Below are 24721 nucleotides of genomic sequence, written 5' to 3'. Positions count from 1 at the left end.
CACAAGATTGCTTAGTCCCACTGCAGCTAAAAAAGGCACAGATAGCATATTCCAAGACGCTTCCCCTTTGCAACCGATCGTGGTCCTGTCGAAATGTGGGTCGTCACAACTTGAGAAGACGTAAATTATTCATCATATATTCATGTATGCTAGCTCTGATTAGATGATTATAGTAACTGAGTACTTCGTTTATATATGGCATGCATGGAGAGGCATGTATGAGCCGTATCTTCTTTCCATATTAATTAATAATGTTTAAGGGCAAGGCGGCGCACGAGGTGCCCACGATCGCAGGGTATGTAGAGGAATGGTAGGTTCACAAAGTAAACATCTCTTAAGGCTTAAGCTACAAATGATACAAAAGAGATGGGGAGCCAGCTCGAGCTCCACCTGAATAGCCTCGACAAAAGATGCTACACAATATCCTATTTTCGATGCATACATAATTAAGTAAATTATTTGTCGATAGAACTGATCAGATGGCTTACGTTTACTCATATCGTCGTTGAAATTTGACTTACACTATCAGAAATGACATTTTTACCAACAAGCGGTCCTATGCTTTCTTTTGGACACCCTTCATATTGATTTTTTACACTATCAGAAATGACACTTATACACTATCCGAAATTTTCAAGTTGAAAGTCCCTTCATATTTGTTTGAAAGCTCATTAATTTTTCTGGTGAAAGAACCCTATTGAGTTTTTAAAGTTGTAGACTTTTGAGTTAAAATTTTAATATTTAATTTCTTATAACGAACCTAATTTGAAGGTGGGACAGTCTGGCATGGGGCAGTGCTCATGCACCAGCAGCCGTGGCTACATAGTGTGGAAGGCTTGACGGTCCGGTTAGTATTTAGAACATGACGGGAAATAGTTATGTACAAATCATGCTATTGGACACACCTCCTTTCCCTTTTTCGTGCTAATTTACTTTAAAAAAAATAAAAAATCATAAATATCTCATTAATTGAGAGAATAAACATAATTATATCCACATGTTATTTTGAGTCTGGTCTCTTACTACAATATAGTTTAACCAAACATAATTTAAAATCTTACGATTATAAGGAAACATAAGTTTATTTTCTAATACAGATATTAGGATGATATAACAAAAACAGATTTATCCTTGCAGTACCAATCTCTAACTGGGCAAGCAATTCGGCTACAAAATGCATAAGCGGCACTAGATTGCTCACAGATTGCAGTTCATACTGTTAGTTTGGATAACAATAAAAAAAAAAGTAACCCAACCGTGGAAAGTTGACAGGACAAAACACAGACACTACGTGAAAATAAACTAAGTAGACGGGTCATAACCGTCATAAAATAGATAAAGGTGACAGGTTATAACCGTCATACGCACCTCGAACGCGTCCCTGATGACATGTAATAAGTGACGGGTAAGGACTCGTCACCAATAAAGTCATTGGTCTCACTTATTAAGGCCATGTCATTGGTGACCTGTGATCCGTCACTTATGAGTTATTTATGATCCGTTATTTATGACTGATATACGGTTTTCGCGCTTTTTAGACACGAAAAAAGTCAAAAAAAATATTTTTCATCCAAGCCAATCCAACTCAGACCTATCACCACTCGCCACGTGTCTCTACCTATTATTCAGGTTGCTTATAGAATGTGCGTTCCGTGGGAATCGAACTCGCGATGGCCCTCGCGCGTGTAGCTGCCTAACCACCTCAACCTCGTGTGCGTCCTGAAGGGACTCGGATAAAAGATCCTTCTAACTATTTTATCGAGGGTCATAAGTGTAATAAGTGACATGTCACAGTTATGACCTATCACCAATATTAATTTTACAATAGACATTAAAACCAGTTGACTTGGAATGCCTTCGGTTAAATGGCCATAATTTTTGCATACGAACTCCGATTTCGATGTTTTTTTTGACTCTATGGACATCTACAGAAAATGTTACATTCGTTTCTCCCCGTTTGTCTAGTTTGGCAAATTTTTCGAGGCCTAAAACAGCTTGGAAGATTGAGCTCTCGCCTCCGGAAGTTTCTGCACCATTTCGGAACGAGCGTTTGTGTCCATAGCCATTACCTCTTATATCAAACTTGAGCAGAAATGTACAATCGTTCATATTCTATTGCTTCTGAAGTGAGAAAAAATAAGAGAAAAAATAAAAATAATTTTTTTTTGCAATGTTTGGATTATTTTCTATATTTCTGAATAACGTCATTGGTTATTAGTGACGGGTCACTTACAACAGGCCTATGAGACTCGTCACCGATGAGTTAGTCATTGGTAACGGATCAAATCTTGACCCGTCACCAATGGCTGGCCTACGATGACATGTGAATGATGAGTCATCATTGGTGACGGATTAAGTTTTCACCCGTCACTAATGATTAGCATTGGTGACGAGTCACAACTATGACCTATCATTTTTAATATAAATGACGGATCATATTACGACCCGTCACTTAGTATCTTCTTTGTCTATTTTTCACGTAATGAGATATGCAGATCTCAAGGAATGACGGATCCAATGGGTGGCACAGGTGGGTCATGGACCACCCTAAGAATTTGTATGTGCCCAAGGCCCATCCACCCATTTGTGATAAAAAAAAAACTTAGCGATGTCCGTTCGGTCGTCCCTCAACCTGCAACGCCACACGCATCCGACCATCCCTCAGCGGCTTAGCGTTCAACATCTCAACCTGCAGCACTGGTGGCCTAGGCTCGGCTGCAGCGCGCGCCGCTGGCTAGGGGGGTGTGCTGCAGCGCCATCTAACCATCCCAGTGGCAGTGCCTCAGCCTACAGCACCGCCAGCCTAGGGGCTAGGATGCACCGCCATCCGACCATCCCTCAGCTGTTAGTGTCTCAGCCTGCAGCGTCGCCGGTCTAGGCTCGGCTTCAATGTGTGCCACCGGCCAGGGGGCTAGGCTGCAACAGTGCAGTGCCATCTGGCTAGGTCGCCATCCATCTTTTTTTGTTTTCTTTGCGTTGTGCTCTAATGTGTAGTTGTACTACTTTGGCCTGGTAGGACATATTTGTAGATGATCTCATAACAAGATTCATTAATTTGTGTTTGAATCTGATACATTGAGTATTTTTATTGTAGAATTGTTAGAACATGAGAGAAATGGAGACATTGCATCTCCTTTTTGGAAACATGCAGCAAAGAAGATTGCTTCTTCTTCACCTCCTTCGGCTGCGGCTGTGGCGGAAGAGCAAACTCAAGAACAAGAAAACACACTAGAGCAAATTTCAGACATAATTGTTGAATTTTTCGATGTTTGCATGTTGGCATGCTATATTTATGGTATTAAAAAAATTATATTAAGTTGAACCATCCTTGCTCAAAATCCTAATCCACCAGTGATCTCAAGCATTCCGGAACCCAGTTGCTACCGCACAAAGGGCAATTTGTAGTACATAGTTTGTGCAAAGGCAAAGGCGCAAAGCTAGGTTAAAGTGCCCCTATAGCACATCAAATTACCAATGCCACTCCTTTACAGAAATTCTCTTGTGGCAGAGTTGACAAAGCAATGAACGGATCTACCGGATCACAAGGGAAACTGCAGCGGATGTTGAATCAGTGGCTACAAATTAGTGCAGTGGAAAAAATATTATATATAGAGGATAATCTTGGTCTATATTAGCCACTTTTCTCACTCCGTTGTCTAGTCCAATTCCAACGACGAGAAAGGTTCAGAATGAGGCCATCCTTTTGTTTGTGTGGAATTCGTCCGAAAGCAAAGGCTAATGTGTGCAGCCGGGTCAAAATCTTCATCAAAGATCACATCTTGGAACGCTAGTGGTAACTGAAGATTACTTATAACTGGAAACCATGAGCATAAACAAGTGAGGAGCTACACGTGCGTACCACTAACCAGGTGAGAATTAAGGATCCGCCACCCTCCAATAGAGCAAAGGAAGGTATGACGACGATTCCCATACATTAAAGCGCTTGTTGTGAACCCAAGGGTTAAGTTTTGTCCAAAAAAAAATACTAACGGTTAAGAGAGAAAGGGTGGTAGTTTAAGAACATGCATTCATTCATTTACTGTGCAAATGCAGAGTTTATGAGTTATGAATATGCTTTTTCGAAACGAAGAGTTATAAATCTGTTGACCACATAGGTGAGTGACATGCTCAGCTTATGCTGGTTGTGCAGGCAGACAGAACAAAACCGAGTGTAGTAAAGGCTGGTGACTCAAAGGCTAAAGAGCTAAGAGTGTAGCCGCAGATGTGAACTACATTTGCACCGTCAATATATATAATTCAGGCAAAGCTGGCTAAGAAAAACCCAGCTACCTAGTTAAGCATAGAAGAGGAAAATATAGCCAACACATACACTTTCTTGTCGATGTCTTGCTGCTTCAACGGAAAGGGTTTAGTCAGCCTACAACTTTGTGAAGTAGTTTTTCAGGGAAGTTGGTGCTGGAGAATGTGTATGCTACGCTAGCATAAAATAAAAGTTTTATCACATTCATCTATGAAACCATACGAGTAGAAGATCATGGATCATTATTACTAGACATACAGTGCAATAGAAGAAGAGTTGAAGAAGGGTGGTCTAACGTCTGTGCATTGGTGTAGAGGAATTAGTCGATCTTGTCACGAACCAATCATCTCTTCCTCACGTCCTTATCGCCAATCAACACCGCAGCAATAGCAACAACGTATCTATGGTATCCACACCTCTAGGGGTGGAATGCTGTGCGTCAATATGCTAGCACCACGTGTCTAGCTAGAGATTCATTGGAAAGTCACGTGGAGGTGGCAGCTAGAGTTTCAGCATATTACAATTAGTGTCACCCACAACCACACATCTTCATTTATATGGACCTCACTAATAGGCTACCACGTTGGAAGCTCATTAACGTTCTAGTCCCTCATAGATCATTATCTGCAAGGTCCACATATAGGTTCAATTAGAATTAAAGATGGCCTCTAGAGCATATCACTAATTATTGGGACAAAAAAAATAGAAAATCCTGATCAGGGAAATTGCGAAAACAATCGTGATCACTAATTACCAGTGCTATCAGTAACCTATTTAGTATTTGTAAACCTGAATGTCTCTCTAAAATACACTACTATAGAAAAAGTCATATGTGCCTCCTTTTCACTGCCGGTTTAAAAAGAACCAGTAGTGATAAAGTATTGCTACCGGTTCCTACTAAAAAATGACAGTAATAGTCCATCTGGTAAAAACCGACAGTGATAATCAAGTATCAGTGCTAATTAAATTGAAAAACCGGTAGTGGTACCATCACTGTCAGTTCATATTATGAATCAATGGTGATACTTCACTGGTTCCAGCTATAAACCGACAGTGATAATGGAGGCATTATCACTGTCGGTTCGTTATACTAACCAGTAGTGATAATAAAATATAGTTCATTTGGAAAATTCATGACATTTTCATACTGGGTCAGATGAAAACAAACTTTATATAAACATTATAGCCCTCGACAAGATCTATAACTTTGTAGTTAATAACTTTTTTATTTGAAGCAATATAGATGCCCAAATAAGCATCTAATAGCTATAGAAGAAAAACTACGCACTAAACAATAAAATAAATTGCCAGATCTAGTGTATGACTAGTAGGAATGATTAAAAAAGTCACACGTAAGACCACATAGTTGAAAACTACACCTTCAAATATTTTTATTGCAAGTTTGGTACTCAGATTGATGAAATATCTACGTAGCACTGACTTTTAGATGTAACACTATGTCTCGAAAAATTCAAGCAAATTGGAGAAGCTCAAATTTTTGACAAAAACTTTAGAGTTCCTATCGATGATCTTCTGAGCTATTCTTAGGGTCAAGAAAGGTACATGTGTAAACACTATAATTTTTTTAGATGTGCCTCCTCGTTAGCTTTGAAAGTAGAGGTCAAACCTTAAAATCAGACTTCGTAAATGTTATGGTAGTTTTACCGAATAGTGCACAGATTGGAGACCAACTTTGCATACAAAGACAGATGGAGACAAACTTTATATGAAAATTATAGATCTCGACGAGATTTATAATTTTGCAGTTGATAATTTTTTTATTTGGAGCAATCTTGATACCCAAATAATTGTCTAAGGTTTTGAGCAGGAAAAATCAAAAGAATAAATTGCTCATCCATCAGGTAAGACTGTGAGGTGAGATGGTAAGGAAGCTTCGTGTTAGGGATATGGTTGCGGGTTCGACTCTTACAAACTACATGGGCACGTAAATTGCTATATTTGCAGTTTCAGCTCTCACAGAAGCCACGGGATCATCAAAAGTCAAAAAAGCCACGGGATTTCGTTCATCGATGAAAAAAAAATCTTACAAACCTCAGATCTGGAACCGAATATCACTACCATTTTGTAACAAACCGGTAGTGATGACTCTATTACTGTTAGTTTTGAACCGGCAGTGATAAATTTTTCTATTGTAATGATGGTGCCCGTTTTATAATCAATGGCATTGGCTTTTCGGACGAGGTAACTTGAATACTGAACTCACGGACAGTTTGAACTTCGCTCAGAGTATGATAAAGGAATTATAGACCGCTTTCCGTATTCTAATGACATTTTTTTACCCATGACAACTAAAAAACCTCTGCTTTCTAGACAAATTTTTAAGGGCTTATAGACAATCTCTAGTCGTATTCGCATGCTCTGATAGATACTCGCTTTCGGTGCGCTCTAAATATTACATGCAATTAAATACTTGAAGGTTCCCACAACAAGTCACCACATAACCTCCTTCGAATGATAGCTCCTTGCTATCCCAGCCGGCCGCTTCCACACACGTCCCAGTCGATGAACTTGTTCGACCAGGGCATCAGCCATTTCCTTGCTCCAAAGGGCTACCACATATATTACATGGCCAAGCCACGGCAACGGAACGGAACAAGGCAGGCAGAGGCAGGCAACCAGCTGACCAACCCAACACAATCGCCAACCCAAAGCCTCTAAACTCAGCTCAGCTCCCAGCAAGGCCTTCACCCAAGTAAAGTAAAGAATTATTGCCCAATCTACCTGGTTTCCAGAAGCCTTCCTCTACCCTGCAGCTGCCTATAAATACGCTGCACTCTCCTACCATCCTCCCTCCCCCTTCCCTCCTCGGCTCACTCGATCACACATACCTTCATCACGAACAATGGCGTTTGCATTGCTCAGATCAAGACTTGTGATCGGTGCCCTCCTCCTCTGCGTATTTCTTTCTTCAGGTACTGTTACGCCTCCGAAACGGTGGTCACCAACCAAACAGCATTGTCGGCCTGTGGTATAAGCTATATACGTAAATGACTTAATTTGCTATTTGTGATCGGAATGCGCGCATTCAGATGTCGGCGTGCCGCGGCGGGCGATGGCGCTGGGCATCAACTACGGGCAGGTGGGGAACAACCTGCCGTCGCCGCCGCAGGTGGTGCAGCTGCTGTCGTCGCTGCGCATCGGCAAGGTGCGCATCTACGACGTCAACCCGCAGGTGCTGTCGGCGTTCGCCGGATCGGGAATCGAGCTCATCGTCACGGTGCCCGACGACCTGGTTCCGTCCATGGCCGCCAGCCCGGCGGAGGCGCTGCAGTGGCTCACCGCCAGCGTGCGCCCTTACTTCCCGGCGACGCGCGTGACGGGCATCGCCGTGGGCAACGAGGTCTTCACGGGCGACGACGAGCAGCTCAAGGCCAGCCTCGTGCCGGCCATGCGCAACCTGCACGCCGCGCTGGCGCAGCTCGGGATGGACGCGTACGTGCGCGTGTCCACGGCCAGCTCGCTCGCCGTGCTCGCCACCTCATACCCACCGTCGCAGGGCGCATTCACGCAGGAGGCGACCGGCTACATGGCGCAGCTGCTGCGGTTCTTGGCCGAGACCAACGCGCCCTTCTGGATCAATGCCTATCCGTACTTCGCCTACAAGGATGATCCGACAAGGTACGCACTTGCTTGTGCTTCTTCCCCTTTCCTCTCTCTGTTTTTTTTTCCTTCTGGATAATTTTACTTCATCCCAATGCAAATTGCACTTTCACTTCCATTTTGCGTAGAGAAGTACTTTGCGCACAAGGAAAGTTTTTATTTTATACACGAAACCTCGCAGAACATTCACTAACAACTCTATGATAGTACCTTTGCCTCCTATGCAACGGACAATCTAGCTATATAGGTTTCATAACTTTATAGTTATAAATAATATATTTTATAAAAAACTCTAATTAAAATCTAATTTCGAAGATAAAATACGTCTATAAATAGGGAAGTATATCGCCACAAATGTCAAAAATGTTACTTTACACGTATCTAGGTCAACTAGCGACACACTAAATACTTCAATTGATAAGGCAAGTTGGTAAACTTCAATTTTCCTACTACGTGCATGTGGTTCGATTTACTTTCGTTCACAACGTAGACAGGGTCTTGGATACACACCAATATATATATATATATATACATCCTAACTTTGTCACCGTGCCATCCCGCCGCAGGGTGTCCCTAGACTACGCGCTGTCGAACTCAAACCACGTCGGCGCCGTGGACCCCTACACCCGGCTGCAGTACACGAGCATGCTGTACGCGCAGGTGGACGCGGTGACCTTCGCGGCGGCGCGGCTGGGCTACGGCAACATCCCGGTGCACGTTTCGGAGACCGGGTGGCCGTCCAAGGGCGACGCCGATGAGCCGGGCGCCTCCGTGGAGAACGCACGCCAATACAACAGCAACCTGCTGGCGAGGCAGGTGAGCGGGGAGGGCACGCCGCTGCGGCCGAAGCTGCGGCTGGAGGTGTACCTGTTCGCACTGTTCAACGAGGACATGAAGCCCGGCCCGACGTCGGAGAGGAACTACGGGTTGTACCAGCCGGACGGGAGGATGGTGTACAACGTCGGTCTGTCCCAGCAGTCGAGGACGTCGGCGGCGGCACTCTCCCTCGACACGTCGCCAGCCAACAGGAGGGTGAGTCCTGCTCTTGATTCTTGCGATTCTATTCGGTTTGTACGGAATTTCACCATACAATTCAGTGAAAATTTTCAACTCGGCCCACCTCGTGCTTGAACTGTACAGATTGTGCAATACTACGTACGTCATATCATTGGTGCGTACGTGGCTCTAGCATCCTAGTGTAGAAAGATTAGCACCACACACCAAGAGTTCAGATAAGTCGATACACGCATATAAAATCCAAGTAACCCAAAAGCAAATAATTTTTAGGTTAATCTTTTCACTAGAAACAAGCACGAAAGTATAAGCATGATGCTATATGTGCACAGGCACGTCCCGTGTAGAGGTTAGACATGGAGAACCTTTTAGGAACTGGGATGTTATTTTATAACGAAAGTAATTGTCAGAGATAACAGTAATACTGATTACCTTAGCATACGTGCATACTTCTAAGCATAGCAGCAGTCAATGTTTGCATGAAAGCTTTCTCAGAAATTTGGTAGTCCTACAAAAATGGATCACTTCGATCCTTTTCAGCCAGATCACCCACAGTGACGTTTTATTTCTTTAAAGATTTGCATTCCCCCAAAGGAAAATAGGTGCCAGACACATGTGGAGCACTGTTGGGCCAAGCTAGACTTTGCAACATCACAGTGCCAAATCCAAGTGGTCCATGACCATGCAGGACTTGCATTCTCTATCACAGCACAAATAAACCACTTGATCAAAATTCGATCCTTTCATACGCACGCAAGATTCTTCTTTGCACCCAAGAACGACGTCAGAGCAAGCACGCAGCCTGCTTTCTTGGGCAGCAGTTTTTCATTGACCTGGCTACACTGTTATTCTTTCCTCCGTTTCCACTTAACGTGCATGCATGCTGGCTAGACCTGCAAAGATTGCTCCATTCTCAAAAAGGGTGCAAAAGAAGCATAGCTTATAAAGATACCATATCCATTGACAAAGGAAAAAATGGCCATTTACACATGATCGAGTTCACACGATCTTCTCGGAACTTGGAAAAATGTAACCTAGCTTGCACGGGACAAATTTGTAAGGCCGTGTGTGTTTTATAATTTGATCATCGAGAGGCAAAGACTTCTAAATATTCCTAGCGCATTTGCGAGCACAAGAACAATTCCGTAGTGTGCGCTTTTCGCACGATTTAGTATCTTGAGGGGCAAACTTTCATGAATCATGATTGAACAATCGGCATTACGTGTGCATGGCATTCTTCTGGCGGAGGGCATGTTGTACTTGACTAGTGGAGCAAAATGATGGCTGCTAATTAATATAGGAAATCATCGAAAGTAGATGTGAATGTTTTTGATCTATTTGTCAAACTGGAGTTAGAACGATAATGGAAATGCTTCTCTGTAATCTGATTTAAAGAAAACAACTAAGATTTATGGTATTTTTAGAAGAAAAGATATCGGGTATATTCCTTTTTTTCTTAGATTCTGGTTCATGTCATTAATATCAGTTGTTTTCTTAGCCCAAGCCATATACTCAGTTTATTATGAACTAGTTATATCTGACAATGTATCATTTGTGCCGCAGGATGTTAGGAAGGACTTTGCCGGCCTATGTCTCTTCACATCTCTGGCCATCCTGCTTATCAACCAAGCTTTCCTCTTGTGATAGCAAAAGCGCCCAATGGCGGCCAAATACAAGGTCAGCAAAATTGCCTAGCTTTTGTGGACCAAAAGCCTCCAAGACCAGAGGGGAGAGGAGATGCACCATTCTAAGGTATGGCCCTCCTGTGTCATCTTATTATGTTCTTAGATAACACAACCTTACCCAACCTCCTTTTGAAACTTTATATCACCAAGCCCCAGCCATCCATGGAGGAAAGGCCCTTTCGTTTCCTTTTTCACATGGGACAGACACCATACCACACACAAAATAAAATCATCACAAAAAAAAGAGGGTCCTATGTAAGATCACACCATAGGACAACTTACAAGGGTCTGGCTGCTCTTTTGCCATTGCAGGAGGCAAAGGAAAAGCAGCTGTAGCCCACAGGAAAAGCTTTGGAGGGGGCGATGTGGAAGGCACTATCTTGTGGACGGCCACAGCGTGTAAAATACATGGCGACTCCATTTTGTGACGCACAGACAGGGAGACACTTTATTCCTTGATTTCTTACAGAGGAGAATGAAGAAACAACGGATTCTGAGATTTATGTGAAGAGGAGTTGATGGAAAAAAGAGCGGTTTGTGTTGCTTCGGGTGGGTGGGTGGGGTAGCTTTATTCCCTTTGCCTTGCCAAACAGTGGTGTGGGCTTTATTAATTTCTTAATGCAAATGTACATATAATTGATTCATTTATTTATTGGTAACCCCGTGTAGCTGATCACTCTCACCATGGTGATGAGTTTAAATAAGGGATCGGTCGGTGATGTAAATAAACTGAAAAGATGATGACATTGTTGCTTATTGTTGTAATTTGTTCCGAGCCATGAGATTATAATGTTCTTATTCTCTGCGGATGAAAAACTGGGCCATCAACAACTGGACTTCGCCGGAACCTCTAATCTCAAGTGAGACTTCTGCTTTTGTTCAGAGTTTTGGGGCCCTTTGGTTGTCGGAGATAATACACAAATGCAAAACATCAGAAAAAATGCTTGCCTTTCATTACGATTGGGGCAATAACTATTACCGAAATTTCAACCGGAAAAAAAAAACAGCTTTACGCCAAGAAACAGTGCAGGGTCCAGGATATCTGCCCCAATTCTGCTTCCTTAACCATTACAGACCAAGAAAATGGGTTAATCCCATTTCAGCCCATTAGACCATATGAATAAACAGAGTTCATACAGCTAACTAAATATACTATGTAACCATACCCAGCATCCAACTCCTACTTCATGAATATATCTAACTCACGTGCCAAAGTTCTATAATCTTGAGGTGTTTCCTGATGAGGAATCATCTACGCAAAACTTCCACCTCAAGCCGTTTATTGCATTTAATCCATTACAAGGTGTCATGTTATTGTAGTAAAAAAAGTAGCACACTCCACAGAAGAAAAGAACATAGCATGCATCATATTCACAATCGGTTCATCATACTCCATTCAACCTAAATACGTACCAAGAGAACTCATATGAAGACCATGGTCTTGGCGAGCTCAAGTGCTCTCTCACGCCCAAAGAGTTTCTCCACAATGGCAAGCGAGAATTCCATGGAAGTGCCAGGACCTTGGCTGGTGATCAGGTTGCCATCAATGACAACTCTGTTGTTGCATTCGCTTTGGTCTGCAAGTTTGTTCCACATAGCAGGATAGGACGTAGCCTTCTTTCCCTGATGTTAAAAAAAAGGATTTGTTAAGTCCCAATAAATGTTCCAGCATATTTCCTCCAATAGGACAGCAGGATAAAAGTTCATCTCATACTATACCTTTAACAGGCCATGTGGTTCAAGGGCAATTGCAGGAGAGGCACATATAGCTCCATACAATTTATTTGCCTCAGCTTGCTTCTTGATCAACGCAATTAGTTTATCAGATTTTGCATAAGCTTCGGCACCACCCAGACCACCCTATCAAAGAATTATTGGAAAGTCATAAGATCTGAGAGTTATAAGTTACTGGTTCATGGAAAGTTAATTTATCAGACTTACAGGTAACAGAATGAGATCAGATTGCTGTTTAAGAGCATCATCCAACAGCACATCAGCAATCATCTTCACCTTCCTGGATGCAACAATCTCCAAATTGTCTTCCAAGGAGGCAACCACAACATTTGCTTTCGCCCTTCGCAGAATATCAATGATCATAGTTGCCTCCATCTCCTCTGTCCCATTAGCAATCGGTACAAGGATCTGCACAAGTAATTACCAAAAAACTTGAACTGTGAAATACAGCAACACGCATTTGAACTCGGCCTCCAATGCAATGACAATGTAGAAAGCAGACAAGCAACAAGGGGTGTATCCTATGCATCTTCTGCTGAGAGAAAAAAAAACTGCTAGCTCCAATCACAACTTCCTATCACAGTGGAAAGTTTGTTCAACTTTCAGAACTTTGACCTATTACACTTTTTCCTCAATATTTAGTTTGGTCACATGAATGAAATACCAATAGATTTATCATTCATCATAAATTATACTTTTTATTATTCTACTTTTACTAATATAATGTAGCAAAAACAAATGGCCAAAGTTGCATCTCTGAGACAGTCATAGGGAGTACGAACGAAAAAAATATGGGCATGCACATAAAATGGAGTTGCAATGCTATGACAAGAAAATAGATGCCGCTTTTCACTAAGCAAAAGCCTACAGGAGATCACTCGATGATAATACAGATAAACAACATTGACGCAAAGTAAAAAACAATATCCATGCGTGGGTAACAACAATGAACCAAACTTTACCTGATCTACAGAAACCATGAAATATTGATAACAATACAAAGTTCAGCTGCAGAGGACTGATATAACCACGTGTATAAACAGAGCTCAATGAATTAAATGAACTGATGGTATTAAGATACATCACTTTAATTGCTGGACAGTGGCTACTGTGATATACTATCCTTAACCAGACCCTACATCATCAAATGTAATCATTAGATACTCCCACTTTTCTAATAGCCCCAGCTTCCCTCACTCCAGAATCCACATTACAAAACTCAGCAAGGATTACAATACATGTGAACAGAGATTGTCTGGAAGGACAAGTGACTACTCAATTCAAATTTCTTACATTAAAATCTATCAAACCTAGTGATCAAGCTTCACTAAGCACACTATGAAGTGTTTCCATAGTTGCATGAATACTACCTATCCTACTCCGGTACTTGAAAAACTTTGTTCCCCCAATACAATACCACACTAACTTGGTAGTTTAGAAACTTTGTTTGCCCTGATATCATGGAGACATCTGAAATCAATTTCAAATACTACAATGCACAACCTTGTACTAGATGACATGAGTCCTCAAAATAACATATTCTTGACCAAGAAGAAACAGACTATATGATCTAACCAGGAATTGCAAATTGTACATATATGACATGAAATACAAGCAAATGAATGCTACATGGAAGAAAAATGTTTTGCAACTAAAAATGCTTACATGAGGTGTTTCACCAACATTCCAGCTAGTTGAATTAAGCTCTTTTATTGAGAATTCCACACCATGCTGAGGGCGCATAACCTGAAAGGAAGTAATCACTTAGTTGAAACGTAAACAGCAGTTGTAAAGAATACATGAGCAATACCCTAAAAGAACAAAGAGAGCCAGCAGATTATTGCAATGTTAACAAAAGCACCAATTGGGTAGAAAACAGTACTTGAACACATGTGAAAACAGGACTCAAATGCAGGAAAGCCATAAACAAACACAAAAACATAAATTTTGCTAACCACTATGTCAAGGGCTAGCACTATGGGTCCTGTGACTCCTGTCTACAGCAAGTAAGAGAAAATGTATAGCACAGAAAGTGAAAGGAAAAACTTCGTCACACTGTAACAGCCAGTTTCAGCTAGGATGTGGATCAGAAAGTTTTAAAGCCAGGTAAGTTCTCTATACTCGAAATGGCAACAGTTCTCCACAGTATTTTAACTAGTTTCAGAATAAAACTATATAACTACGCCTATGTAGTTTCAACATAGCCGGAACCCTCTTGTGTTGTTTCAGCATAGCCAATCCCAAGCTAGGATAAAGGAGGATCGTTATGATAGGCTTGGCGAGAGCCCGTAAAAACCCAACCACTCTTATGGAGATGAAACCCAACCACTCCATACAGAGAATTATAAACTGAATCAAGTCCCATCCCATGAAATCAAATAATATTAATGGTTCCCTGTAAAGAATTATTATTTTAAAAAACTACTTTTGCTGTTACAAGTGTGTGATTACTTGGTGAATCTATGAAGATTCACTGTGAATATTTTAGGTAGACATATTAAGAATGATATTTTTTGTATCAATATTGCAGGGGAGTATAAATTACCAAACAAGATGGTCACCAAGAGGTGCCACCTCTACATTATCTAAATTAGGAGTAGTTTATCTAGGCCTCCAATGAGGCTAACAACAGCAAATATAGAAAAATCTTCCATAAGGAAACAGCAGGGCACTGTAAAAGTTCCCAATACAGCACCATTGTGAATTCCCCCCCTCCCCCCCCCCCCCCAAAAAAAAACACTTACACACAACACTTCTGCGAAGAACAAGACACTGCATTACTGACAAACATATGCAATGTTGAAAACGATTCCTACCATCGGCCCAGCAACTTCTTCAGCCTTTTCCTTCCCATATAGTTGTTCCACCAAAACAACAGAATACTCCATGGCCGTTCCTGGTCCACGACTGGTCACACACTTCCCATCAATCTGCACCCTTGATTCCACAGCTTGCACCTCTGAAGGAAGTTTATCCATGAATGAAGGATAACATGTTGCCTACCATAAAAGTAATGATGAGTTTGACCCAGATGAAAGATGCTAATACTAGGTATAAGGAAATGAAAATTGGATGAATATATTACCTTCAAGCCATTAAGCAAACCCCAAGTTCCAAGAGCCATGGCTGGTGCAGCACACATTGCAGCATAAAGTCTACCCTTCTCTACATGCTTTTTAACCATGTTCTCCAAAACTTTACAGTTTCTAAAAGTGGAAGACCCAGGCATCCCTCCCTGGATAAAGAACAGCCCAGTTAGCACCAAATGGCAAGGAGATCTGTTTCACTATTCCACATTTGTCTTCTAATCCTCTGGCTGAGCTTTGCAAACTTATCATATTACTGCTTTATTATCCAACAGGTACATAATCATTACACTCGGCAGTAAACTCAAGATACTTTCGGACTGTTCTTTTTTAGTGGAGAATGGAGAGGCACGTAAGGCTACATATAACAGATAATATAGCCAAGCCAATAACAACAGAGTTGTAATTGGGAATGAATATATCAGGAGATGGCAGATCCACAGCAAACAATCAGGTTCAACACAGGTACTTCAAGGGGCTAGTAAACAGTAAAGAATTTCTAATTAGCTCCTCCTGAGTCCAAGTACAAGAACAGAATTCCACTGTTTTATGTTTACTAAATACAATTTTTCATGTGGACAAGGATACAGTGCATTGATTTATAACCAAGTTTGCAGTCCTTTACCACTATGTATCATGAAGAAACACTACTTGTTGGAACCTAATTTTGCTCTGTTACAGCTTAGTCTAATTTGATATTTCAACTGACCGGGGATTCAACTTCACTTCAATAGTTCTGTGTATAAACACATGGTCCGCAGCCACCACATCCTACTCGGTTCAATTTCATAATCCAGTAGAAGGGAATTGATTTCCATCCTTCTAAATAAAACGAGAACGCTCCAAACAAGCACAATCAACCGCACTTCGCCTCAATTTCCTGAACAGCAATAGTCCAGGGAAAGCAAGCAGGCAGGTAGACTCACGGGGAGCGAGATGAGGTCGAACTCGGCGTCGGCGAGGTCCGCGAGGAGCGCGTCGGCCGCGAGCTTGACTCCCCACGATGCGGCGACGGTTGCTGCCCCGGGCTCGACGGAGGCGACGGCGACGTCGGCGCCCGCGCGGCGGAGCACATCGATGGTGATGATTGCCTCCATGGGCTCCGTCCCGTTGGCGATCGGCACCAGCACCTGCGGGAGCAATCAGTCAATCCAACCGTTCGGCACCACGATTAGGACGCAACGCAGGGCGACTGAGGTGGCGAGAGGGAGAGAGAGGGGGGAGGGGGAGCTTGCCTTCTTGGGGGCAGGGGACGACGCCATGGCCTGGGGAGACGAGGAGGCGGCGAGCGCGCGGGTTAGGGTTTGGAGGCGGCGGAGGAGGGGAGGTGGGGAGTGGGGGGAGGGGGCGTGAGGGGTTTTGGAGACGGGGAGGGCGGAGACGAGTGGCCGCGTGGCCATTCTTCTTCGCTTGCGCGGTGGTGTTCCAGAAGCGCGGACAGCGTGAGCAACTGTGCTTCCGGTGGATGATACCACTGTCACGTGACCACATCGGTGCCACTCGCTACGCGGCGACACTCGATCTGAGCCGTTCGTTTGGCCCCCGAGGGGATCAGATGGTCAGCAAACAGGGCTTCATGTATTCCCGTCCCCATTCCCCGTACACGTTCTGAGTCCAAGTTCCTTCGCCACTGCCGCCCGAATTCGTCCCCGTACCGTAAAGTATCGATCGGAAAACACCGTTCCCAACTTTTTAAGTTATAGGGAGCTTTGGTAGCAACGTGCGTGAAACGTCGATAAAAAACGCCGCCCCCTCAACATTTTAAGCCGTAGGGATCTTCGGCGGCAACGAGTGCAAAGTATTGATCGAGAAATGCCGTCCCCCAACTTTCAAGCCGTAGGAACCTTCGGCTTCGGCAACAACGTGCGCGAAGTGTCGATTGAAAAACGCCCCCCCCCCCCCGGCAGTCTTTTAAGCTGTAGGGACCTTTGCCAACAATGTGAATGAAGCATCAATCGAAAAACATCATCCCTGTAACCTTTTAAGCCGTAAGGACCTTCGGCAGCAACGTTCATGAAGGGTCAATTGAAAAACACTATCCCCCAACTTTTCAAGTCGTAGGGATCTTCGGCAGCAACGTGCACGAAGTGTCGATCGAAAAACACCGCTTGCCCAACTTTTTAAGCTATAGGGACCTTCGATAGCAACGTGCGCGAAGCGTCGATCGAAAAATACGGTCCCCTCAACTTTTTAAGCCGCAGGGACCTTCGGTAGCAACAAAAAATGCAATTCCCCAACGTTTCAAGCCATAGGGACCTTTGACAGCAATGTACACAAAGTGTCGATCGAAAAACACCACCCCCAACTTTTCAAGTTGTAGAGACCTTCGACAGCAACGTGCACGAAGCGTTGATCGAAAAACACCGTCCCCTCAACTTTTCAAGCCATAGGGACCTTCGACATTAATCGCGTAGCTAAGAGTTGCTTCAACAGATTTGTAGTGTATTTTGGTCATGTCTAGTGGACTGTTGTATCAGCGTGAACCATCTAACTGAAGGGTGCACTTAACATGCAATTGCAATCAAAGTTGATTTTTTTCTTTCATCGTGTACTACTCATAATAACTCGAGTAATGTTCTGCCTTCATTTAAATCGAAGCTCGTAGCCCCCACTTGGGTTTGGCTCCATAGCTACTTAGCCTTCGTCTCGAGGCTGGGGAACACTTCGCCTTTTTTCTTTTTAGCTCTAGAGATGTGCAACATCTCATACAACCATCTTAAAAGGTGCTTTGCCTTTCAGAAAACGAAAACACATAACAATCAATGTACACTTCAATGTGTATACATAGGGACGAATGCCTCGATACATTGATATATTGCGCGTGTGTGGAAAGTAAAACTTCGACATATTCGTATTGAAAATATTTTTTTCCATTCATTTTTTAATTCTCGGAAAGTTTGTTTTGACTTCGGTGCGGGACTAGCATTCTTAGCTCCCATCTTGCTTATGATCCAAAGGTTCAATTAAGTTTTCGGAGTGAGGGCAAGCACTCTTAGCCCTTGTCTTTTGTCATGATTCAAGAGGTGGGCTGCCTTTGTTTAAGGCCTAGAAACACTTCGGCTTTTTCCTGCAAAGGTGCTTAGTCTATACCTGGTTTAGCAACACTTCGTCTTTTGTCTCCCTGAAAGTCTGTTTTGACTTCGGTGTGGCGCTGGCACCCTTAGCTCTTGTCTTGTTTATAATATGAAGTTTTAATTGATACTTCAGAGCAAGGGTAGGTATTCTTAGACCTCATCTTTTATTTTTAGCCGAGAGGTGCGCTGCCTTTGTTTAAGGTCAAGCAACACTTTGGCCTTTTCCTGCAGGTGTGTACCCGTCTTTTAAGTCAATGGGTAAGGTGTTGGGCACACCGACATTCCTTACCTTGACTTTTCTTTGGCTGGCTATGGCCCGCATTGCTTCATCGATTAGTGTGCATCCTTCAATCGAAGGCATGCATCACTTCACTGATGAACTATGTAGTAATTCTATTGAATCATATGCTTTCTAGGGGGTAACTTTTTATAATCATAAGGGTTTACAAAGGTAACTACATCGTTAAAAACCTCACACCCTAGCGAAAGGTTTCTCTGTGAGGAAAAGAGTACATCACCTGTACATGAATTCAAATGCTAAATGTAAAAATACATGAAAGTAAAGGGCTTCGCCTATTACTACGAAGGTCCCATGTTGTCTTTAGTTACACATAATACTTGAGAAGGCTGTCAGCATTCCAAGTATGTGGAATTTCTTCTCATTCGAGAGTAGCCAAGTGATAATAAGTAAGACTCTTTGAACTATTGACAAAAAAAGGTTCATCCCACTTGCTTCAAAGCTTTCCCACAGTCGAAGCATAGGAAACCTTTGGAGCACTAGGTCCCCCAGAATGAACTCCTTCGGAGATATGTTCTTGTCCCTCCATCTTTTTGTTTCCTCCTGGTACTTCATCAGGTTTTCCATGGCTTGCATTCTCATTTCTTCTATTGCATATTTTGTTATCAGCTCTTCGTTTTGAGCCGTCTCAGCTGTGACACAAAATGATTTGATTTTACATTCCTCTGGAGTCATAACTTCTTCACCGAAGAGCAAGAGAAATGGTGTAAAACCCGTTGGTCTTGTTGTTGTCGTCTAGATTGACCATAATACCTTTGGCAACTCTTTGACCCACTTACCCTTCCGGAGACCTTGTAGGCAGTTTGAGACACCATCCAATACGGTACCATTTGCCCTCTCCACAACTCCGTTTGACTGGGGATGATACACTTAAGTGAAGCGGACTTTGATTCCCATATCTTCGCAAAATCATTTGAAGCCTTCGCCGTCAAATTGAATCAACTGTTACTTCATGAGGAACGCTGAAGTGACAAATGATGTTTTGCCACAAGAATTTTTGGACAATTTTTGACATTATCCTCGCCAGTGGGACTGCCTCCACCCATTTGGAGAAGTACTCAACCACCACCATAGTATATCGAAGGTTTCCTAGAGCAACTGGCAACTGTCCAATGATGTCAATCCCCTACCAAGTCAAGGGCCAAATCGGTGGGATGAGCTATACTATTGACGAAGGTTTGTTTGAGCCCTTATCCATGTGTTGGCATTTCACACAGCTTCGGACTGTGGCCTCTGCATTAGAGATGGCCTTCAGCCAATAGAATCCTTGCCTGAATGCTTTTCCGATGAGTGTCTGAGTGCTAATGTGAGAGCCACACAATTTTTTGTGTATGTCTTTGAGCAAACTTTGTCCTTCTGATTGGGGTATGCATCAAAGCATTGGTACACAAACTCCCATCTTGTACAAGTCAGGCCCCACAATATTGTAGTTTCCAACTCTTTGCACCATGCTCTTCACCTCCACCTGATCTTCAGGTTCGTAATGATCTCGAAGGAAGGACATTATAGAGGAGCGTCAATCTTTGCTCTCAATGATAGTGACACTACGTGCCACCTATTGAGGGGCTTTGACAGCTGGTATCTTGAAAATCTAATGAAAAACATCCAGAGGGAATGACATATTTTATGTTGTGGCCTTGGCTAGGTCATCGGCTTTCGAATTGTCATTTCTTGATATACTCTTGACTACAAATCCCAAGAAATGCTTTTCCATTCTTTGCACGACTGCCATATACTTAGCCAGCTCTGGCTCCTTCGCCTAAAATGTTTTGTCAATTTGGCTTGATACCACTTGAGAGTCTATCTTGACCAGCACCCTTCGGGCTCTAAGGGCTCACGCCTTACAAAGGCCGAGGAGAACCGCTTGGTACTCTGCGACATTGTTTGTTGACCAAAAATCAAGTCTGGCTGTGTATCGTAGCTTCACGCCCGAAGGCAAAGATTTAACTACTGCTGATCTAGCACCCAAAGCCCCCAAGCTCCATCACAATATATGATCCACATTGGGTCTAATGGTATTTCTTTTGAGCCTTCAGTCTGCGGTGTCCAATCTAAAAAAACTCCGCTAAGGCTTGTGATTTTATTGCCATCCGCGCGACGAAGGTCAGCATGAATGGTGGAAGCTCTGCAGCCCATTTCCTGATTCTTCACCTAGCTTCACGATTTTCAAACATGTCGCAAAGGGGTGATGTAGTCGGCACCGTTATGTTATGTGATATGAAATAGTGTAGAAGCTTTTGAGATGCCATCACCACTGCATATGCCCATTTTTCCATTTCAGAATAGAACCTCTTCAGCCCTACCAAAGCCTCTGACACATAGTACACTGGAAGTTATTGTAACTTCTCATTGATTTTTATTTCTTGCACAAGCACTGCACTTACCACCAAAGGGGAAGCCGCTATGTACAGCAATAACTCAGGCTTCGAATCTGGGCTATTCAAAGATATGAGCTTCACCAAATACTCGTTCAACTCATCAAAAGCATTTCGTTGCTCTGCACTCCATCAAAATGGGTCCGAGCCCTTGTGAGTTTTGAATAAAGGCAGGCTTCGCTCAGTAGACCTAGCTATGAATCGGCTTAGAGCTGTCAATCTTCCCCCCCAAGCGTTGTGCCTATCTTCTACTCTGTGGAGGCCTGATATTAAGTATTGCTTGATTTTTTTCCGGGTTTACTTCAACACCTCTCTTTGACACCAAGAATCCCAATAACCTTTCAGAGCGCACAACAAATGCACACTTCTCTGGATTCAATTTTAATCCCACACTGCGCAGATTGGAGAAGGTCTCCCAAAGGTCATCCAAGTGGTCATATTTCTTGTTGCACTTGACAACTATGTCGTCAATGTATGTAGATACATTTCTCCCTAACTGTGACTTAAGTACAATCTGGACAAATCTGGCGAAGGTGGCCCCAACGTTCCGAAGGCCAAAGACCATTCTTACAAAACAATATATTCCGAAGGAGGCTCTGAAACTTATTTTTGCCTCATCATCCTTCGCTATCCAGACTTGATGGTATGGAGAATATGTGTCCAACAACCTTAACATTTGATAACCAGCTGCAAAGTCTACCAACTAGTCAATACATGGCAAAGGAAAGTCATCCTTCGAGCAGGCTCTATTGAGATCTATAAAATCAACACACAATCTCCAGTTGCCATTGCTTTTCTTGACTAACACCGGGTTCACCAACCAACCAGAGTGTAGTGCTTCGCGTATTACCTCATCATCGAGCAGCTTCTGCACCTTAGCCTTCGCTGTGTTTTCTCTTTCTTTGGAAGCCTTCCGAAGCCTCTTTTTCTTTGGCTTTGCATTCAGGTCAACATTAAGAGTATGCTCGATGATATCTCTGCTGACTCCTTGTATATCCTTTGGTGTCCAAGTGAAGACATCCTCATTGTTGCAAAGGAATTATATCATGCTTCGTTCAACTTCTTCTGTCATTTTAGCTCCTATGACCACTACTCTTTCTAGTCTATCCTGACATAGCAACACTTTCTTAGTCTAGCCTTCAGGCATAGCCTTTGACACTCGTTGTGTCTGTAGGAGGCCCTCGTCTTCCTGAGGCTTCAACGGAGGTTTTGTTATGACATGAACATTGCGGCGCCCCAGAGTGTATCCCACTTCAATTATGTGGGCCATTTGCTGATCTCCCAACACATATATGATGCCTCTGAGACCGGGCATCTTGATGAACAGATAACCATGGTGTGGTACTATGTCGAACATATTTAGCGCCCCTCTTCCAAAGATGGCATTGTATGGATAGCTTATATCAATGACATCGAAGGTAACATCTTCTGTCCGAAAATTGGACCCTTGGCCAAAAGAGACTAGTATTGTCACACCTGGTTTTAACAAAGAAAACCAAGTACGGCTTATGTGTGTCCATGAAATTTAACACATATAAGGACATCACAGATGAAGATAACAGTACCAAAACTTTAACTTACAACCGTTCAACTATTACATAAAGACATGAACTAAATAACTTTATTGCCTAAACGACATCAAACTAAACGACGACAGCAGAACAAAAGCATCGGCAACCAAGTAACTGCACATACACCAACCGAAAGATACACTCCTAGTACACCAGGTCGTTGTTTTTGAAATCTTCAAAATCTTCCACTACACTACATATGTATTGTGGGAGATAGCAAGGGTGAGCACATGGAGTACTCAGCAAGTGTGGTAAAGTAATGACATGCAAGCTTTCAACAAGGATATGCTAACACATGGTATGTTTGTGAAAATACGAGTAAAGAAATAGTAATGTAACTGAAAAGCATTAAGCAGTTGTTACGTGAATGCAACCCAAACGACCCAACAACTAGTATCTGAGGTTAACCACCTTGCAAAACATAATCATCTAGTACCATCTGTACCATAACCGAAAACGATAACCACAACCAACTAGTCATAACCATAACCAACTAATTAATCATGTGAGGATTTAAGTCTCCCATAACCGCGGGCATAGCTATTATAACAATTTTACACTCTACAGAGATTGTCCAGCTTTTCCCATGAGTCAGTGAATTCCATGTTGCGTGTTGTGCAAACACTTAACACACTCCTATGGTGTGTCATCAGGAGATCACTGCATGACAATACCACTAACTAGAGCCTACTCTAGTGTGCGCCTACTCTAGTGTGTATCTACCCACTAGGTTTCACCACTAGGGTTTACGGAATACCCTTCCAACCCAAAATCCCCCTTTTGTGCTGACCCGACACACACTAATCAGAAGCTTGTGTGGTAGTTGGTATGATACTTCTTTTGTCACTCCATGAACCGGTCCTTACTTAGGTTACTTGAGCAAAGACTAAACCAAAAACATAATCGTGATCATAACTACCAAAACCACTCTCCTCAAGACCTAAGGTTCCATGTTGCTAAACCATTAACAAATTAACAATCATCATTGCATATGTTCATTAGTCAAGTATATGATACTTTCTAACAACCTGACAGCATGGCTAAGCAATTCTACCCAAAAGACTCATACCAGCTACCACACAAGCTTCGAGGGATGTGAAGAAAAAACTAGGACAAACCCTAACTTAGGTGACTACCCATCATATTAACATACACTGCATGCCATTTGTAAAAAAAACATTTAAAAGTATAGGTTTAAGATGATCAAGGACACTTGCCTTCTCCTTGTTGTTGCTCAGTGTACTCTATCTCCTGGTCTTGATGTTCCTCAAATTGATCCAGGGCGTTGATGTTTAATCGCGCAATTACTGGCAAAGCATACATACAACCACACTAAGAATAGTACACAAAACAAAAGAACAACATGATAAAATCTATCTAGAAAGATAGAGCTCTAAAAAACGAATCCAACGACGCAAGAATCACTGAAAAAGGAGCTAGAATGACAAAGTTACGCTAAAAACAAGTTTAGGGTTAATTCTGAAAAAGAAAATGACCTATTTTGAATAAAACATAAAGAGCAAGGGCCTTTTTATAAAAATAGAAGGACCATTTTGTAAATATGGGAATATTTAGGGACTAAGATGCAAAACATAAGGCTTTTATGTAAAAATAGAAAAGTTTAGGTGCTTAAGTGCAAAATTACATTAGTTTCAGAACTATCAGATTTATTTTTGTATTGGAAAACATTGAATTATTGCATAAGCACTAACTAGGCTGCTGAATAGGTGTGACTGGGCTGAATATGTCAGCAAAACAGATGACATGGCACTAATGAGTACACTGATGTGGCAAAAGTGTTTAAGTTTGACACGTGGCGGCTTCTAACTGGTTGCTGAAGGGATATCAGATGGATATAATCATGGTCGGACGATCTGGATCGGACAGTTGAGAGAGAAGGGGGTGGAGGGAGGGCACAAGCACAGAGGAGCCGAGGGTGACACGATGGTGAACTCATCGGGATAGCGTTCCGGCTCGCCGGCGGTGATTGTGAGCGGCGTAG

The 24721-nt window shown here is 42.6% G+C and overlaps 2 protein-coding genes across 2 annotated transcripts; one reads left to right on the top strand and one right to left on the bottom strand.

Moving 5' to 3' along the window:
• Positions 1 to 6856: 6856 nt before the first annotated feature.
• LOC133883657 (glucan endo-1,3-beta-glucosidase 14-like) lies at positions 6857 to 11125 on the top strand. The gene is made up of 5 exons (XM_062323028.1): positions 6857 to 7194; positions 7312 to 7900; positions 8449 to 8914; positions 10460 to 10648; positions 10894 to 11125. The coding sequence occupies exons 1-4, from the start codon at positions 7125 to 7127 to the stop codon at positions 10538 to 10540; spliced, it is 1206 nt and encodes a 401-aa protein (XP_062179012.1). The 5' UTR covers positions 6857 to 7124; the 3' UTR covers positions 10541 to 10648; positions 10894 to 11125.
• A 709-nt stretch (positions 11126 to 11834) lies between these two features.
• Positions 11835 to 16865, bottom strand: LOC133883656 (protein DJ-1 homolog A-like). Its single transcript, XM_062323027.1, has 8 exons — positions 16637 to 16865; positions 16328 to 16531; positions 15401 to 15550; positions 15132 to 15314; positions 13981 to 14061; positions 12523 to 12723; positions 12301 to 12441; positions 11835 to 12204 (listed from the first exon to the last, which is right to left on the bottom strand). Exons 1-8 carry the CDS (start codon positions 16799 to 16801, stop codon positions 12004 to 12006), a joined length of 1326 nt encoding a protein of 441 aa, XP_062179011.1. The 5' UTR covers positions 16802 to 16865; the 3' UTR covers positions 11835 to 12003.
• Between the last annotated feature and the right edge of the window lie 7856 nt (positions 16866 to 24721).

The sequence above is a fragment of the Phragmites australis genome, chromosome 10 (assembly GCF_958298935.1).
Source record: "Phragmites australis chromosome 10, lpPhrAust1.1, whole genome shotgun sequence".
Lineage (NCBI taxonomy): Eukaryota > Viridiplantae > Streptophyta > Magnoliopsida > Poales > Poaceae > Phragmites > Phragmites australis.
Note: the sequence above shows the minus strand (reverse complement) of the source record. Positions and strands in the feature narration are given on the sequence as shown.

What these genes read in the sequence shown, in the direction of transcription:
- LOC133883657 (XM_062323028.1), top strand. Translation starts at nt 7,125, where the DNA reads ATGGCGTTTGCATTGCTCAGATCAAGACTTGTGATCGGTGCCCTCCTC. An exon ending in CTGCGTATTTCTTTCTTCAG is followed by an intron (nt 7,195 to 7,311) that starts GTACTGTTACGC and finishes GCGCGCATTCAG; the next exon opens with ATGTCGGCGTGCCGCGGCGG. An exon ending in TACAAGGATGATCCGACAAG is followed by an intron (nt 7,901 to 8,448) that starts GTACGCACTTGC and finishes ATCCCGCCGCAG; the next exon opens with GGTGTCCCTAGACTACGCGC.
- LOC133883656 (XM_062323027.1), bottom strand. Translation starts at nt 16,801, where the DNA reads ATGGCCACGCGGCCACTCGTCTCCGCCCTCCCCGTCTCCAAAACCCCT. An exon ending in CGTCCCCTGCCCCCAAGAAG is followed by an intron (nt 16,532 to 16,636) that starts GCAAGCTCCCCC and finishes TTGCTCCCGCAG; the next exon opens with GTGCTGGTGCCGATCGCCAA. An exon ending in ATGTTGGTGAAACACCTCAT is followed by an intron (nt 12,724 to 13,980) that starts GTAAGCATTTTT and finishes TTACTTGTGCAG; the next exon opens with ATCCTTGTACCGATTGCTAA.